The sequence below is a fragment of the Hyperolius riggenbachi genome, chromosome 6, assembly GCF_040937935.1.
Source record: "Hyperolius riggenbachi isolate aHypRig1 chromosome 6, aHypRig1.pri, whole genome shotgun sequence".
NCBI classification, from domain to species: domain Eukaryota; kingdom Metazoa; phylum Chordata; class Amphibia; order Anura; family Hyperoliidae; genus Hyperolius; species Hyperolius riggenbachi.
In genome coordinates, this window is record NC_090651.1 from 16,662,829 (window position 1) to 16,682,338 (window position 19,510).

Here is a 19,510-nt window from a genome sequence, read left to right on the forward strand (position 1 = left end):
AATGCGCACGTATATATTCACAATATAGAGGCGTGCTTCACAATATGCACACGGGTTGAGGACGAATATATTTGTCCCATGGACCCTAGTGTTCACTAGTCCTCCTGTCTGCTTAATGGGCCTGAAGATTATTACATATATATTTTTTTCTCAGCGCTGGTCTTTTCAAGGAGTGCACTCCGGGACTGTTTTGCTATATATTTTTGCTACAGGCGCCTTTCCAGTCAGTTGAGGGGGGTTTTATGGGGGTATTTTATGAGTCAATGTGTGTTGGTTTGTCATGTGTATATTGCTATAATAAATTTTGCTAATTTCATATACCCTGTGCTCCTCTAGTGTTCTCTTGTGCTAAACTGTTTTCTTAGGGTTGAGACAGGTTATATTTGTACACTTTTCTTGGTGATATCCTGTAATTTTGGTAACCAGGTATAGGTGCCCCCAGCATAGGTAGCCAGGTACAGGTACCTCCAGTATAGGTAGCCAGGTATAGGTGCCCCAGTATAGGTAGCCAGGTATAGGTGCCCCCAGCATAGGTAGCCAGGTACAGGTACCTCCAGTATAGGTAGCCAGGTATAGGTGCCCCAGTATAGGTAGCTAGGTACAGGTGTCTCCAGTATAGGTAGCCAGGTACAGGTGCCTCCAGTATAGGTAGCCAGGTATAGATGCCTCCAGTATAGGTTGCCTGGCATAGGTAACTCCAATATAGGTAGACAGGTACAGGTGCCTCCAGTACAGGTAGCCAGGTACAGGTGCCTCCAGTACAGGTAGCCATGTACAGGTGCCTCCAGTATAGGTTGCCTGGTATAAGTGACCCCAATATAGGTAACCAGGTATAGGTGCCTCCAGTATAGGTAGCCAGGTATAGGTGCGCCCAGTATAGGTAGCCAGGTGTAGGTGTCCCCAGTATAGGTACCCAGGTATAGGTGCCTCCAGTACAGGTAGCCAGGTATAGGTGCCCCCAGTATAGGTAGCTAGGTACAGGTGCCTCCAGTATAGGTGGCCAGGTATAGGTTACCCCAATATAGGTAGCTAGGTATAGGTGCCCCCAGTATAGGTAGCCTGGAGGAGGAGCAGCTTGCACACACAGTCCCGGGGAGGGGAGCCTGGCGCCTCCTCCCTCATCTCCGGCTCCCTCCTCCCCTTCAGAAAATAGCACAGTGGACAGGGAGACTCACCTCTTTCGGATTCCATGTGCTGAAGCTGCACACACCGCCGCTCTTCTCTGTCTCCAATGCGGCTCACTCCTGACCCCAACCTATTCAGCCCTCATCATTTATCCACTCTTGTACCTGTTCTGACCTCCAACCAGGTTGTCTATATTTCCATCTTGACACCTTCACCCCAATGCCTACCCAATTACCCCTCATGTATATGTCTCCTTCACTTTATCCTCTTTACTGGCCCCAAACTCCCCCCAGACCCGTTTCTCCATTTTAGTTGCACCCAACTATGTCCCCCCTCTCATGAACTACTCGCCCACCCTCTTCTATTCTCCTATCCCACATGGTGATTTTTCCTTACCCTCCCCTAACTCATTTGTTCAGTACTTGCACCGCAGTATCTCACCCCTGACATATCCTTATATCATACAGTGCCCACTACCTTGTCACTTCTACTGTGCCCCACCTACCCAAACACCCCCCCCCCCCCCCCCTCTTTATTTTTCCACCCTTCTCTCATCTATCTTTCCACTAGTTCTTCCCTTCTCCTTTCTGCCCTGCTTTTCTTGTACTAGACTGTGCCCACTCCCACCTGATGATTTTTATCATATCTTCCACCACTGTTATATATGTGCCCTTCCTTCCTCTATACCTCCATCACAGTATGCCCCCCCCCCCCTCCCACCACCACTATGCGCCCCTCCATCTCCCGCAACCACAGTGACTTACGTGTTGTTGTAGCCCGGGTGGTCTAGATCATGGCACACTGCGGCTGTCATCAGCACCCCCAACTCCAACAGAGATACTTGCTCCTGCAGTAGAATGGTTATTGCGGTTGGAGTATGATATCGGTTGTACAGGTAACAAGTTCAGTAAAAATCCTTCATGTCTATTTCTACTGTATATTATACTTTGACTGTTCCTTAACGCAGGGGCGTTTTTAGGCATAGGCATTACAGGCTACTGCCTGGAGTGCCATTGGCCCTGAGTTGTGCTATGCCCCTGATTAAGCTCCACCCTCTGAACTAAGCCATGCCTCCCAGATGAAGCCATACCCCCCACGGGTGTTTGTACCTCCTTCTGTCCCTTTGTGTCACCTCTGCCCCCTGTGTGTCCCTTTGTCCCCCTGTGCCTCCTTCCCCGTCAACACCTTAATCTCTAGTTATCTGGCTTGCAGTCACTGCAATGTATCCCCTTTTCCTATTTCTCTCTGCTTCAAACACAATAGGGGAATGATAGCTGAGTGAGTTGTGCGGCCCTCCTACACGACGCCCTGAGGCTGCAGCCTCTCTCGCCTCAGCCCGGCCCTAAGAGCATGTACCCAAGTGGGTCTGGGTTGTGTACATGGCAGTTTGCCACCTGGTTACTTTGGCGCAGGGTGAGCCGCATGATGAGTGGTAGAAAGTCTGAGGGTGAAGTAATTAGTTGTCCAGCAATCGCAGGAGCCACAAATTACAGCTGCGCATTATCGCATTGTGACTATAGCGGCTCCAAATTCAGGCACTAGGTGGCACACGCCGTGCACCAAGGAGCCCTGCCTCGGTCTGGGCTCCCTTGGTTGGAGAATAATGGACTTTTGTGTCAAAATAACAAAAGTTGCTGTTGGTAATAGTTTTTTTTTAATGACAAACTGAAGATAAAAGATTATTTCAACTAAAGACGTTTATTGAACTGTGATATTATTTGCATGATATAATTTTGAAATAAAACGTATTCTTTGCCTATAAACAGTATAAAGGCATATGATATATAATTGACAGTTATACAGAACCATATTACAGAGATATGAGAGGGGGAGGGTGACTGACCTTTAACCCGCAGAGGTGAATCATTCCGTACATCATCTGGGTCACGCAGAAGCAATGGCGGAAGTTGTGGAACGGATTCGTTCTGTAATTCTCCTGGATGCACAGCTGGCGCCAATAAAACAGATATATAAATCTATATCGACTGTATATAAATTTGATTAGTGTTGATGTCAGTATGATCAAATTGTCCGCACATCGATGCAGCAAATCAAGTAATGTATCGGTATTGTCAGCCATAAAATCAAATTCCATGTACTCACTGCTCTGTGTTTATTATGTAGTCTACAACCTGACCCCACATAGCCAGCATTCCAATATAATCATAAATGTTTTTGCTGTCAAAAATCTTATCTCAGTCAGCCTGGCTCTAGTCTGGTACATTAATGATGAGAGGAAAGCTTGTTATCACCCCTCCCACATGATTGCTCCTCACTTATTGGCTGAGGGCAGTTCAGAGTGACACGCACCCCCACCCCTTTGCAGAAGCTGCTGAAATACAGTCTATGCTGTGTTCACATGTTTACAAAGCAAGCTAGATATGACAGTGCAGTTCTGCACACCACATTTCAGGCAGGAGAAAAAAAAAGAGTAAGGGAGGAAATGACATCAGGAGCAAATCTGAAGCCACCCTGAAAAAAAAAGTTAGATACTCACCTATAGGTGTAGAGGGAAGGCTCTGGAGCCTTTCCGATCCTCTCTCCATCCCCCCCACCGCTGCCCACTGTGAAAGTCCCCCCCCCCCCCTCCTTTTGGACTCCTCAGAAGGCTTCGGAATCACTTGCTTCCCCCGAGTGATTCCTGGAAGAATGCATCCGCACTGCACATGCCTGAGCATGCGTTCGCACATGAGCAGTATGGACCTGCTTGTCTTTGGAAGTACTCAAGAACACAAGTACGTCCGAAGCCTTCACTACCAGTTGGTTGAATAACTTTCACAGGGGCACAGTGGTGGACTGAGAGCACAGAGTAAGGAAGGGGAAGCCTCTATGGGATCCAGAGTCTCCCCTCTCCACAGGTGAGTATGTAACCTTTTTCGACGTTAATTCAGTTTTATTTTAAAGGCACTCTTACGTGAAAAATAGTTTGCCCAGTTACGTTCCTGGGGCTTCTTCCAGCCCCCTGAAGTCCTCCTGCTGCCTTGCCGTGATTCCACGCTCTGCAAAGCCAGCACTTCCATAGAAGCAAAGGGGGCAATTGCCCCAGGGCCCTAGAGCTTGTAGGGGCCCCCAAGGTGTGTGTCCACTCCTCTTCAGCTATGGTAATCACAAATATGCCTGCAGGGAATGAGATGTCCAGGGGGGAGATATCCAGGGGTATAGAGCATGGTGCTGCCTACTGTGTCCTACTGTGTCCTAGGTAAGACCCCGATGTGTGCTTTTGGGGACATATAATGGACACCTAATGATTTTGTGTGGGTGTGATGGGTCTTGGGAGTAGTGGGGGGGGGGCATTGCTAGGGGGGCCCCAAGTTACTTTTGCCCCAGGGCCCAATTGTAGCTAGAACCGGCCCTGACACTCTGCCATTCCTCCGTTGTCCCCGTCTGTTATCCGGGCTACTCACGATTCACCAGGCCACTGTGCATGTGCGGTGCTGACTGTACGCCTCCTCTATAGCACTCCTGCGGCCGGGACTGTTCTGCGCATGCACGGTAGCAATTTTTGCTTACTGCGTAAGTGCAGAGTAGTCACCCCGGCAATGGGAGCACATTGGAGGAGGCGCACGGGGCAGCACGTGAGGCAATCGGAGGCGGACAATGGGGGAAAACCGAGCAGCGCGGGATGATGGCGTAGGACCAGGAAGACTTCACGGGGCTGGAAGAAGCTCCAGGTAAGTAAATTGGCCATTTCTTTTTCACTTAAAGGGACCCTGAGCAGACCTTTTTTACTTACCTGGGGCTTCCTCCAGCTCCCCGTAGCCCGCGAGGTTGCTTGGAATCCTCTGGGTCCCCGAGCTCAGTTTTTCCAGAACTGCGCATACGCTGGAGGCGTATGGTGATGAGCGCGTGATCAAGCCGGGTGTGTGGACGGGCTGCGCATGTGCAGTTGCACACAACTTTGGTCGAAGTCTCAAGGCTAACTAGGCTGCCAGCAGGACCACGGAGAGGACCCGGAGGACGCTGAGGGATCTTGCGGGCTACAGGGGGCTGGAGGAAGCCCCATGTAAGTGCCGATTTTAATTGTAAAGCTCTGCTCAGGGTCCCCTTAACGTTTCCTTTAAGCAAGAGAATGAGATCTCCTGCAGTGGCGTAGCTAAGGAGCTGTGGGCCCCGATGCAAGTTTTACAATGGGGCCCCCCCAAGTGCTATATACATAACAATTGCTACGGCACACCAAAACCTGCCAATGGCAACTACAGTGTCAGGTGCAAGAAGGGGATGGGGAACAGTGTGTTAATAATTACCACTATTCAAAGGGCTCGATTCACAAAGCGGTGCTAACCCAGTTAGAGACTTTAGGCATGATAACCATTGCACCACGCTGGTGAAAAGCCAGTTTAGGTGTGATAAGTTTAGGCATGATAAGTTTAGGTGTGATAAGTTTAGGCATGCTAAGTTTAGATAAGTTTAGATCACTTGCAAAGTCCCGCACGCAAAGCAGCGCCATTAAACTTTATACGAAGTGCACCAGTCTTTGCTAGTGTAAAACTTTTGATCAGCTGTGCACTGCGGTGCTAACGCAGTTGGCGCTTAAACTTATCACACCTAAACTTATCACACCTAAACTTATCATGCCTAAACTGAGTTTAGGCATGATAAAGGGCTTTTCACCAGGGTGCTAACTGTTAGCACCGCTTTGTGAATCAAGCCCAAAGTATCTATAGAAGAGATTATTATGAGCACAGGACCAATAGAGAGAATTAGCTCTCTATTAGTCCTGTGCTCATAATAATCACTTCTATAGATACTTTGAATAGTGGTAATCATCATTAACAAACTGTTCCCCATCCCCTTCTTGCACCTGACACTGTAGTTGCCATTGGCAGGTTTTGGTGTGCCGTAGCAATTGAGGGCGGGCCCTTTGGGGCCCCTCTGGCCCAAGGGCCCCAATGCGGTCGCAACCTCTGCAACCCCTATTGCTACGCCCCTGATCTCCTGACTTTATCATCATTTAATTATTTTCTACAGATTCTGAATCTTTTGCTGATTACTATAAGCCTTTGCATGAACCTAGATGATGCTTGATTAGACTACCATTTTCGATAAAAACTGATTTAAAAACGAAATCTTGGTTGTATTTAGAATAGAAGTATTTTGGGGTACGCACCAGCCAGCGTTTCAGGGTGATGGGGTTCATATTAAACTCTCGCACAAGTCCAAGATCGTGATACATAAACTCCAGACAGCTTAACATCTGCGTCAGAAAATAAAAGATTATTACGCAGGTGATGGCGTTTTTGAGAGCATCTTATGGTGAATTCATGACTCCGATATACTGTATACACGTCATTTAAAGGACAACTATCAATAAGCATGTATTTTAAACTGGAATGGGAATAGCTTGTCTAGGTGTTCCTAAGTACTGCTGTATATCTCTCCTTGCTTATCTCCTCCTTTAACGTTATATAGGTGGTCTCACTGATGGGCTTTGGGGGACAGGTGTCGGACCAGTGAATCATGAGGGGAGGGGGTGAATCCCTTTCCTTACATCTGTTAACACTGTGTGTACCCTTTAGCTTTTGCATGTGACAGCAGGAATCACTAGCTGCTGATTTTTTGTTTTTGTGGCTGAGCTGTATAACATGAGCACAGATAACCTGTGAGGCTTTCAGGGAGGGCTAAAGTGTCTGAGGAGAACTGGTGGTGTACAGCATTAAGCAGAAAGAAATGTGTCTCGTATCTGCTAGTAAACATTCTATGTGAAAATCCTACCTTGGTGTCAGGTTTCACACAATAGTTTTTTTTTTTATTTCCTACAAAGAGAGTCAGTCTGTAGCCTTCTGAAAGATGCATAGATCAATGTGCAAAGAGAGAATGACTGGCACCAGATGAACTCCGCAGACTGCAGCACAGTAGGGGGTAGCAGGTTACTTGTGATGTGCCTCCGGATCAGTAACACAATCATCCAAGTGTAAAAGTAGCAAAAAGTATCCGGGCACCAGCCACAGCAAAAATGCTTACCTGGTTGCCTTTGAGAAAGCAGGTTACCCTGCGAAACGGCTGTCAGGCCATAACCACTTTGTATGTCAATTTGTATGGGGAAGAATTAAAGGTTCACTTAAGCATTATTGCTGTGGCTGGTGCCCGCATACTTTTTGCTACTTTTACACTTAAAAGATGCATAGACCAGCGCTGGCTGTGATGTTACATTTCAAATTAAAAAATTAATCACCTCTGCTAATGAATGCAGCTAAAACCTACACAAACCAAAGTACAGCTTTTGGCTTCGATTTTTAACATGAAAAGTCGGAACATGGTTACACAGCTATAAAATAATACTTACCGTACATATTAATTGTACATTGTATTGTTAGAACACTTTCTTATTGATAGTTGTCCTTTAATATTATCATCTTATTTGCTTCCTTAAAGGAAACCTGAACTGAACATTATAGGTCAAAATAAGCATACACAAGTCATACTTACCTTCCATGTAGTCTAATCCTCAGTGTCTTTCTCCTGTCCCGCGTCCTGTTTGTTCACTGTGATCAAGGGAATTCTCTGTCCTCCATTTTGAAAATGGCCATTACCCCATAACAGCTTTCTGGTCAGCACACAGTTAAACTGTAACATCGCCCCCACTTGAGCCATAGGGAAACATGGACATTACCTGGTACATCAGTTTTCCTCTCAGCTATAACTGACAGCAACTGATATTTTACTGACAGCAACTGGCATATTTCAGATCTGACAAAATGTTGTCAGAACTGGAAGGTATTATTGTCAGAAGAAAATGGTGAGCTTCTGAGAGGAACTGTTGGCAAGGTAACTATGCAATGTTCATTTGAAGTTACCTCATGTGTTTATTTTAAATATTTTTACTCAGTACAGGTTCTCTTTAAGTCCAGTCACTTAGATGCTAATATTTCCAGCTTTAATGCAAATTCCATTCCAAGTTAATTTGATTGGCCCAATTCTATTCTTGATACAATCTGCATTATCTTTGCATTGAAAATGGAATATGAGCTGTTGACCATTTCTATTAGCAACCAATATGCGTTGTCTCCTACCTGGAATTAGAAGCATGTAGGGGACAATCATATTGATCTCTATAGGCAATAGGTGCAGTTCTGTCCATCGAATTGCTTAAAGCTTAAAACAACTCTTGCACAGCACACAATGAAAAGTCTTTATTCCACATATAGTTAGTAAAGAAATCCACTGCTCTGTGTTCTGTGGTTGTTTAGCCAGATCAAACTGCATGATTAGTTCTCATACAGCAATATATAGCTATAGGAAGTGTTTCTGATGTAGAAACCAGGATAATTACCATAAAAGTGGGTATCCTGATTCCTGAATAATTTACTGCATTCTACTATGTGTCACTACAGGCCCTCCTACTATATCCAAAATGTTTTGTTTAGAAGCAGGACCGGATTTCTGTAAAGGCCCCAAAGGCCCAGGCCTTGGGCGCCTGCAGTTTAAGGAGGCACTTGAGCATGAAAGAGGGCTTGCCACATATGAAAGAGGAGGCTGAAAATGGGGAGCAATGCATGAAAAAGCGGAAACTGACTGAGGCTCAATGGAGATGCTCATGCAAGATAAGGGCTACAATACAGTACATGGAAGATACACATGGAAGAGGAGGCTGCACAAAAAAGGGGAGCCCCAACATGCTTTGCCTAGGGCAGTGATCTCCAAACTTGGCTCTCCAGCTGTTAAGGAACTACAAGTCCCACAATGCATTTGCCTTTATGAATCATGACTGTGGCTGTCAGACTCCCGAAATGCATTGTGGGACTTGTAGTTCCTTAATGTGACGGATTGCGGAGAAACCGCTGCGCCTTCTGACAGTGAGGCGGCGGTGTCCGCGCACAGAGCGGCGGTTTCCCCGCAGCAACATGCGTCTGGTTTGGCTGGACCCAGTAGCGCACACAGATGGAGAGCTACGCGCGCCGCAAGACAGGCTCTTTATACCAATAGGAGAAGGGTCAGTTGAGCGAGGTGGTCAGCTGATCCCAGCTCAGTGGTTGATTGGTTGATGGGAGCTGGGTGGCGCTGGAGAGCGCTCCACTATATATATCCCTTGCTGTTCAGTTGCTGGTTGTCTGGCGTTGCGAATGCCTATGTGTTAGCACTCAGACCTTAGTCAGATCCTTCAGTGTGGTGGAACCAGGAGGACCTGGGAATCCACACTTAGCCAGTTTACTGTGTATCATCTGTGTTATTCATTAGACCAGCTCCAGGGTGTAGAGACCACGGACCTCACACCCCAGACTAGGAATACTGTGTATCATCTGTGTTATTCCTTAGACCAGTTCCAGGGTGTAGAGACCACGGACCTCACACCCCAGACTAGGAATACTGTGTATCATCTGTGTTATTCATTAGACCAGCTCCAGGGTGTAGAGACCACGGACCTCACACCCCAGACTAGGAATACTGTGTATCATCTGTGTTATTCCTTAGACCAGCTCCAGGGTGTAGAGACCACGGACCTCACACCCCAGACTAGGAATACTGTGTATCATCTGTGTTATTCCTTAGACCAGTTCCAGGGTGTAGAGACCACGGACCTCACACCCCAGACTAGGAATACTGTGTATCATCTGTGTTATTCCTTAGACCAGTTCCAGGGTGTAGAGACCAAGGACCTCACACCCAAACTAGGGAACTTGGGTTTTCATCCTGTTATACTTCAGACTAGTTCCAGGGTGTAGAGACCATGGACCTCGCACCTAGACTAGGCATTGTTTGATATCTGTTATGACTTTGCTTTCCTGACCACTCCTCTGATCTCTGATTCGGTACCTTGCACTTCTGATATTCCGTTGCCAAACCCTGCTTGCCTTGGATACCGAATCAGCTTACCGTTTTTGTACTTTATCTGTCAGTGTGTTGCCGACCCAGCCTGCCCGACCTTTCTGGCTGTCACCCACCCCTTGGGTGCTCAGCCTCCCTGCAGGGGCCCTCTGCTTCTCAGAGGGGGCACTGCTGCTAAACCAGTCATAGTCTCCTCCTGGAGTCCTTGACTGCAGTAGAGTCTGTCTCTACTTACTGGACCACCTGCTACCCCGGTGGTCCAATTTCTACTGTTACACCAAACACTCACACGCCTCAGGTGTCCAGAGGTTAGCAATATATCTGTATTATCGGTGATTCTGCAGATCATCAATAAGGTATATATCTGTATTCTTGGTGATACTGCAGATCACCAATAATCAGATTCTCTCTGCGTGCCGACACCAATCGTTACACTTAACAGCTGGAGAGCCAAGCTTGCAGATCATTGGCCTAGGGGCACAAAAAGTGTAATTCCTAGGTCTTGGTTAGAACTACAGAACTTCTGACAAATTTTTATTGCACTCAACGCTGGAGAACATTTCACTTAATTTCAGTAAATATAGAAATGAGGACAAAAATAAATTAATATGTGTATAAATGTCTTGACTGTACCCGGTTTAACATTTTTTTTCTCCTTTGACTAATATAATAACTCTTTGTACCGCACCTCGTTGTGTTCCCAGTACCAGACGTCAAAGGTTGGTTTCTTCAGGGCCTCGATGGTCTCTGACGATAACGTGTACTGTGGATAAGATCATTTGTTTGAGTGTGCCGCTCATTTTACATACATACATATAACACACAGTGTAGAGATCTCTTAGCTGCACATCATGGCTGTTATGAATTGGTAGAGGCGTCATTTAGACGCCTTACTAGTTCATAAACACATTTCAAGCTTAGTGAAGATCATGGTACTCTTGGCCTCCACCTCCTCATCAGGTGTTCTCCAATGTCAAGTGAAGAGGCGGAGCTTCAGAAAGCCAGCCTCGTTTAGCCCCAATCACCGAGTGTAAATCTTTCCATCAATGATCATCTATTTCTATGCCCCATTACTAATTTTCTTCACATTAGATGAAGTCACAATCTGAAACATTGCTTGTAACGTATGCAGGAAAACCACCAGTGAAGATGGTCAATAAGATGTACCTTATTTTTCAGCATATACACTTTTTCGTCTTATATGCTGAATACAGAGAGCCTTACAAACTCCCCGACTCCAGCGGTGGTGAGAAACCTCTCCTCTCCTTCACTGCGCCTCTAGTGCCAGCTTCTGCTGATGTGGTGATTACTTGACGCCGGCACAAGAGGTGCAGTGAAGGAGAGGAGAGGTCTCTGATCTCCACTGGAGCCGATGGATGGCTTCTCATAGTTATACGCAGGGGCAGAGGAGGACACACAGGGGGAGGGGTAATGTAAGACAAATGGGGGGAGCAGAGGACAAATGGAATGCTGACACAATCTCAGTGTTCTTCCCAAGCCCTATTGGCCAGATGCTCCGCCCGGCTAGTTCTGTTGTCCGCCCGCTGTTATGGCTCTTATCAGAGCAGCACATGCAGAGGAGGTGGGCCAGCCAAGAGAGCAGTGAATAATAATTAGGAGGCGGGATCACACACTCTTGGCTCTCCAGTAGCAGTGGGAGAGTGTAATTGTCTAATGTACCAGTGAACAGAACTGCTGCCCCCGAGAGTTTGCTGCCTGAATTACCATCATGCAAACCTAAAGTTTTGTCTGCCCTGAGTAAAGAAATAAAATAACAGACAAGGAGAGTATAATTGAAACTGTCCCATCTGGAAATCTTAGAGCTGGCTCTGACTATGAAAAGCGACTGAGCTGCTGAACATGCGAAGGGTAACTTACCTTGGGGTAATTGGGGAGATCTCTGCGTTGACTTAGCCGGATAACTTCCTGTGATTGAAAGCAGCTACATGGGCAGCTCAGTCTGCTATAATAACATAAAAGACAACCATCAAGTAATAACGACATGATCCAGCCAGATGCTGTAAAGATATTTAATATTATGGTGGAGCAGAAACAAGCTCAGGCGATGGGATAAGATGCTGGTTAGTGCTGACCTTTGGCTCCTCTGCAGTTCATCCCGCAGGATCCTCAACTCATTCTTACATTTATCAATGTCAACCACCTTCTGGCCTTCAACTGTGGAGAAAAAGCATGGCGGTGACTGAAGGGTGTCTGCTTGTAGGGGGGGGGGGACATTAGATTTAATATACAGCATTCATTAATACATTGAATTTAAAAACAGGCATATCTGGGTAATATATGGGCCATGGCAAACACTGAAATTGTTTTTCATATTATTTGTATTGCAAATCAGGTGTGTTTTTTCCCCGAGTGGTGTCTCCCAGTATAAATAGTTCCCCCAGTTTAGGTGGTGACTATGACATCCTGTCATGCATGGGTGTTGCTAGGATCCTAAGAGATCTGGGGCACTTTTGAGCATTCCAGCTGAAAATGGGTGTGGCCATGCACCAGAATGTGGGTGTGGTCATAGGTGGAGCAAAATTTACATGAACTTAACAGCGGTCTAAGTAGGCCTGCCCAGGAAAAGGTTGGATGAAGCACGCCTCTACAAAAGTAAATGCATGCTGGGTGCTGTGGTGCCTCTATGGGGCATACTAGGTGCTGTGGTGCTTCTATAGGGCATGCTGGGTGTTGTAGTGACATGCTGGAAGCCCTGGAGCCTCCATAGGGAGCATGCATCATGTGTGTGTCCTCACTGTTCCTCCCCCTGACCTCCCAGCAGAGTAGCACAGCGGGAGGAACAACTCATCTCCTCCATCCACTTTCCAAGTCTGGAGAGATCCTCTGTAGCTACGATTCTCCCTCTAGCATCCAAGAAGCAGATGCTAGGAGCTGTAATGTCTGATTCCTTCTCCGACACTAAGTGGTGAAGCCCAGAAGAGACATCTGCAGAATCTGGAGACAGAGTGGCCACTTGGAGCCTGACTCTGCCTGGGGGATATCCGGGGCACCCCAGAATAGATCTGGGGCACGTGCCACTGATCTTTGGGGCTAGCAACGCCCCTGATGAAGGCTTTGGATGTACTGATGTTCTTGAGTACTTCCAAAGGCAAGCAGGTCCATACTGCTCATGTGCGAACGCATGCTTGGGCATGTGCAGTGCGGATGCATTCTTCCAGGAATCACTCGGGGGAAGCAAGTGCTTCCGAAGCCTTCTTTCACAGTGGGCAGCGGTGGAGGGGATGGGGAGAGGATCGGGAAGACTCTATGGGATCCAGAGCCTTCCCTTTACACCTATAGGTGAGTATCTAACTTTTTTTTTTCAGGGTGGCTTCAGATTTGCTTCTGATGTCATTTCCTCCCTTACTCTTTTTTTTCTCCTGCCTGAAATGCGGTGTGCAGAACTGCACTGTCATATCTAGCTTGCTTTGTAAACACATGTGAGCACAGCATAGACCAGTGGTCCTCAAACTAAGGCCCGCAGGCCGAATGTGGCCCCCTGAGGCTTTTTTACCGCCCCCCCACACAAAATGTATTACTTATAGATGCGGTAAGCTACATTTTAAATATTTGTGGTCCACATATAGAATAGCAGTGCTGGCACCACCCATCCATATGGAAACCAGAAAGCAGTCATTCGCTGGTTTCCAATCAAATTCCACATCAGGTGACACTGCTGTCCAATTGGACTGCAGGTTGTCACCTGGGTATGCTTCGCTGTCTGGACCGCAAAGACTTCTACATAATTTTATGTATACTCCGGCCCCCCAGCAGTCTGAAGTATGTTGACCCTGCCCTCGACCCAAAACGTTTGGGGACCCCTGGCATAGACTGTATTCCAGCAGCTTCTGCAAAGGGTTGAGGTGTCACACTAAACTGCCCTCAGCCAATCAGTAAGGAGCAGGAATGTTGGAGATGTGATAACAAGCTTCCCTCTCCTCATCAATGTACCAGACTAGAGCCAGGCTGACTGAGATAAGATTTATTACAGCAGAAGCATTTATGATTATATTGGAATGCTTGCTATGTGGAGTCAGGTTGTAGACTACATAATAAACACAGAGCAGTGAGTAAATGGAATTTATGTTATGGCTGACAATCCCACTTTAAGGTGCCCAAGAAACGTTCTTACATGATAATAGACATTACATTTCACTCAATCACATCTTATTATAAATATCTGAACGGCTTGATAACTACATCAACTCCTCTACTATAAGAAGCCATGATGTCACCTTCCACCCTGCGCTCCAGAGCCGTGAGACGCTCAGAGACCTCCCTCTTCAGCTCGCTGATCCGGAAGGCTCTGGAGAAGGAATGACACAATGGAAGGTTGATTTATCAAACCTATTTAATGAATTATATCACTTCACTTGTTAGCTCATGATTTATCGCTCCTTACCTCACATAACACTATAAAACGCGTTTGCGTACATGTTTTTCCCCGTGCGCATGTTCCTACGCCCACCAATTGCATTCATACACGTTTTTCTGAAAACATTTTTAGCTACTAATGAATTTTAATATGATAATACAGGTGAATGTGCAGAAAACAAACAGGTTCAGGTGTTTTTTGTCTGCAGATGGGGAACAAATTTAGACCAGTTTTCCACTGTATATCGCAATTACAAACACACCATGATGTGTTTTTGTGTATTTCGGCATGATCTTGGTGCAATTGTTTCTTTTTACTCTGCAATTGTGTTTTCCCGACGACTAGTTAAAGGAAATCTAAAGCCTGTCCCCCCCCCCAAAAAAAAAAAAACAGTTTAACTTACCTGGTATTCTTGCAGCCCCCTGGAGTCATCCTGTGCTTGCGCTATCCTTCCGAGGCCGTGCAGCAAGCAGCGGTGACCCCCTCAAAGCTGGCCGGCCACGCACCTCCTAATTGCATCTCTGCGCACGGCAGTGTTCTGCGCATGTGCAGTACGTGCAAATCACTACTGCATGATCAGGGTGCGTGCGGCTCGTGGCTGCACATGCGCAGTAGCCTCTGACTGGCTGCGTCTGGCCAGCTTTGCAGGGGTCGCTGCTGCTCGCTGGAGGGTCTCAGAAGGACAGTGTGGGCACAGGATGACTGCAGGTGCTGTAAGAAGCTCCAGGTAAGTTCAACTGTTTGTTTTTTTGTTTTTATTTTGACAGGTTTAAGTATCCCTTTAAGTAAAAAAAATAAAAAAAATCTTGTACTTATTACCATTGGTTATGCAGTCCCTGTCACTGTGTGACTACCGTTGTAGACGTTTAACTATATAATGGCCGACCGCCTGCACAAAAAGTAACCCCTCCTGAACCTCTCGACGCATCATAGCTGCAAATTAAAGTGGCACTATGGCGAAAAATTTTAAAATATGTGCAAACATAAACAAATAAGAAGCATGTTTTTTCCAGAGTAAAATGAGCCATAAATTACTTTTCTCCTATGTTGCTGTCACTTACAGTTGGTAGTAGAAATCTGACAGAAGCGACAGGTTTTGGACTAGTCCATCTCTTCATGGCGGGATTCTCAAGGATTTATTTATCTTCAAAAGCACTTAGTGAATGGCAGTTGCTCTGTCCAACTGCCAAAAAAACTGTGTAGTGAGCAGGGAAGCTGGCCAGCATCATTGTTTAAATCCTATTTAGGGAATATCTTAATAAAGAATAAAAGCCTTGCTGAGAATCCCCTATGAAGAGATGGACTAGTCCAAACCCTGTCGCTTCTGTCAGATTTCTACTACCTACTGTAAGTGACAGCAACATAGGAGAAAAGTAATTTATGGCTCATTTTAGGCTGGTTTCACAGTGGGACGTTAAAGTCCCATGTTACCGCAGCCAGTAACGCAGCCTTATGCTGGGTACACACGATGAGATTTCCCGTTCGATTCCCGGGATCGAACGGATCCGTTCGATCATTTCAAACATGTTCGATTGGATTTCGATCGTTTTTTTCATGATAGGTATGCAAAATCGATGGAAAAAACGATCGAAATCCAATCGAACATGTTTGAAATAATCAAATCGATCCGCAAATCGAGCGGGAAATCTCATCGTGTGTACAGCACTGTAAAATCAATAGTGCTGTTCACAGTGCACACGTTGCCTTACATAGTAACGCAGCACGTTTAAAGGACTTACGAGGCCAAAATCTGCCTCCAAAACGTAAAAAAAGTTAACTACCTGCATGACTTTGTAAGGCACGGAGGACGCCTTCCGCGCCCTCCTTGCCGTTCCGCCTGGTCCCCTCTGCTCAATAGCCCCCCGAAAGGCTGCGACCCCACGGTCCGGGTCGGTATCTGCAGCCTGCATAAATATGGCCGCCGCCAAGGCTGCGCAGTCCGCATAGCCGCTACTGCGGCTGCGCAGCTCTAGGGCCAACCCCCCGATCCACGTAACAGGTTGCAGGCAGCGTGGATCGGAGGGTTGGCCCTAGAGCTGCGCAGCCGCAGTAGCGGCTATGCGGACTGTGCAGCCGTGGCCAGCTCCGGCTGCAGATACCGACCCGGACCGTGGGGTCGCAGCCTTTCGGGGGGCTATTGAGCAGAGGGGACCAGGCGGAACGGCACGGAGGGCGCGGAAGGCGTCCTCCGTGCCTTACAAAGTCATGCAGGTAGTTAACTTTTTTTACGTTTTGGGGGCAGATTTTGGCCTCGTAAGTCCTTTAAACAAAGTGCTGCATGCTGTACTGCTGTACGTTATACTGGGCTAAGCAGCGTTAGACTGCTTGCACATGCTCAGTAATGGAGGAGGAGGTTCCTCCTCCTCCTCCTCCTCCTCCTTCTTGCAGCAGCCAGCCACATGGCTAATTAATATTTACTGCACTGCAGAGAGTGTGGTAGGACTGTAGTGTTGTCCGGATCATGAACCGCATGATCATTTGATCCGCAACTTTTTTGTGAGTCGAATCATCTGGATCATCACAATGAAAGATTCAGTTCACAGTGGATGTCTGTCTGGAAGAAACAGGAACATACAGAATGTACAGTGCAGGGAAAGTCCTGTCCTGCTAGTCATTTCACCCAGTCTGCTTCCCTAGTAAAATGATTCAAATGATTTGGTTCAAAGATCCGGATATTTTCAATGATCCGATTCAAATGATCCGAATCTTTAAAAAGATCCGGACTTCCTATCACTAACCTGGAGCAGCTGCTTTGAGAGCTGCATAACGCGGCTCAATCTGACGTCCAACTTCAACACCACCATAACGTCCCCTAAAACGCAACGTCTTAGGGTGTAAGTAGCCTTACTCTGGAAGAAACGTACTTCTTATTTACTGTATATGTTTGTACATATTTTAAATTTTACAATTTTTCGCCATAGTGCCCTTTTAATTGTTGTCTATAGTGTTGCTGTATGTAGTATGATAGGCGCCTCTCGCCCCCAATTGAACTGATCCGGGCAGCAGGTGGTACATCTATCGTCATCCATGCAGAGATGCATTCTGTGTGGTGTCTGATGAGAAGATTCTGCATCAAAACAAGTTAAAGCAAACCGGAATGAAAAATAAAACTTGTGATATCATGAATTGGATGTGTAGTATGGATAATGCATAGAACATTAGTAGCTATGAAAAGCATCTCATATTTATTTTCAGTTTTATAGCTTGTTTAAAACATTGCACCATTCTGTCATATTTTGTAGTTCACAAACCACACTGTGTATTTTAAGCTATGAGGGCCGGTTTCCACCTTAGCGAATCTGCATGCGTTTCCTGCATGCAGATTCGCGCAAGCAAGAGAAGTGGATGGGCCTGTTTCCACTTATGCGTGATTCTGAGCGGTTTGTTGTGCAAAACAAATCTGCACGGCAGACCCATCAGAATTTGCACGCCGCACACCGCACGCGATTCGTCGGTAATGTAACTAAATAGGAAAACCGCAAGCATTTTAGTCTTGTGGTTTTCCCGGTGTTTACGCGTGCATTTTCAATTAAAAACCCATGTCAATGCATGCCAGCACTGACATGGTTAAAATTGCGTTGCGCAAACCGCGAACGATTCCACGTGAAAATCCGCATAGAAATGGCAACGAAACCGCAACCACATGTGGATTTGTTGCCTTGCTTTTCTCGTCAAAATTGCGCCGCACAAGTGGAAACGGGCCCTTAAACACATCAGAGCTAAAAACCCTTTGAACTTTCCTGCAGTAAAACCTTAAATGAAGCGGTTTTTCACAGTTTGTTTGATGTATAAGTGCTTCAAAACACAGGACTGTACTTGACCAAGTTTGGTCGGAGAGCTCAGAGAAGCTCTTTTGCATAGATAACAACTGAAGGTTTTTAACTCTTCCTGTACTGGAAACAATATTAGACTCATATCTCTGCTGCTAATGTTGTATTCCCTAGCTGTACTACACATAGGGCCTGATTCACAAGCGGTGCTAACAGTTAGCACGCTGGTGAAAAGCCCTTAATCACGCCTAAACTCAGTTTAGGCATGATAAGTTTAGGTGTGATAAGTTTAGGGGCCTGATTCACAAAGCGGTGCTAACAGTTAGCACCCTGGTGAAAAGCCCTTTATCACACCTAAACTCAGTTTAGGCATGATAAGTTTAGGTGTGATAAGTTTAGGTGTGATACGTTTAGGCATGATAAGTTTAGGTGTGATAAGTTTAGGCATGATAAGTTTAAGCACCAACTGCGTTAGCACCGCAGTGCACAGCTGATCAAAAGTTTTGCGCTAGCAAAGTCTGGTGCACTTCGCATAGAGTTTAATGGCGCTGATTTGCGTGCGGGACTTTGCACGCTACTAACACTTATCTAAACTTAGCATGCCTAAACTTATCACACCTAAACTTATCACACCTAAACTTATCACGCCTGAACTGGCTTTTCACCAGCATGGTGCAATGGTTATCATGCCTAAAGTCTTTTAGGCATGCTAACTGGGTTAGCACCGCTTTGTGAATCGAGCCCTAGGTGTGATAAGTTTAGGCATGATAAGTTTAGGTGTGATAAGTTTAGGCATGATAAGTTTAAGCACCAACTGGGTTAGCACCGCAGTGCACAGCTGATCAAAAGTTTTGCGCTAGCAAAGTCTGGTGCACTTCGCATAGAATTTAATGGCGCTGCTTTGCGTGCGGGACTTTGCATGCTATCTACACTTATCTAAACTTAGCATGCCTAAACTTATCACACCTAAACTTATCACACCTAAACTTATCACGCCTAAACTGGCTTTTTACCAGCGTGGTGCAATGGTTATCATGCCTAAAGTCTTTAACTGGGTTAGCACCGCTTTGTGAATCGAGCCCCAGGGGCTCGATTCACAAAGCGGTGCTAACCCAGTTAGAGACTTTAGGCATGATAACCATTGCACCATGCTGGTGAAAAGCCAGTTTAGGCGTGATAAGTTTAGGTGTGATAAGTTTAGGTGTGATAAGTTTAGGCATGCTAAGTTTAGATAAGTTTAGATCGCTTGCAAAGTCCCGCACGCAAAGCAGCGCCATTAAACTTTATACGAAGTGCACCAGTCTTTGCTAGAGTAAAACTTTTGATCAGCTGTGCACTGCGGTGCTAACGCAGTTGGCGCTTAAACTTAGCATGCCTAAACTTATCACACCTAAACTTATCATGCCTAAACTTATCACACCTAAACTTATCACACCTAAACTTATCATGCCTAAACTGAGTTTAGGCATGATAAAGG

General features: G+C 46.2%; 1 protein-coding gene across 1 annotated transcript in view; it reads right to left on the minus strand.

Annotated features, from left to right (window-relative positions):
• The window catches only part of LOC137522355 (high affinity cGMP-specific 3',5'-cyclic phosphodiesterase 9A-like), a 52,682-nt gene that overhangs the window by 13,418 nt on the left and 19,754 nt on the right, over nt 1-19,510 (minus strand). Inside the window, exons 6-12 of the mRNA XM_068242401.1 lie at nt 14,124-14,194; nt 11,982-12,063; nt 11,767-11,851; nt 10,577-10,651; nt 6,233-6,319; nt 2,969-3,073; nt 1,890-1,972 (exon numbers count right to left, since the gene is read on the minus strand). Of these exons, the coding sequence (XP_068098502.1) occupies nt 1,890-1,972; nt 2,969-3,073; nt 6,233-6,319; nt 10,577-10,651; nt 11,767-11,851; nt 11,982-12,063; nt 14,124-14,194 (588 nt within the window). The remainder of the gene's footprint in view (nt 1-1,889; nt 1,973-2,968; nt 3,074-6,232; nt 6,320-10,576; nt 10,652-11,766; nt 11,852-11,981; nt 12,064-14,123; nt 14,195-19,510) is intronic.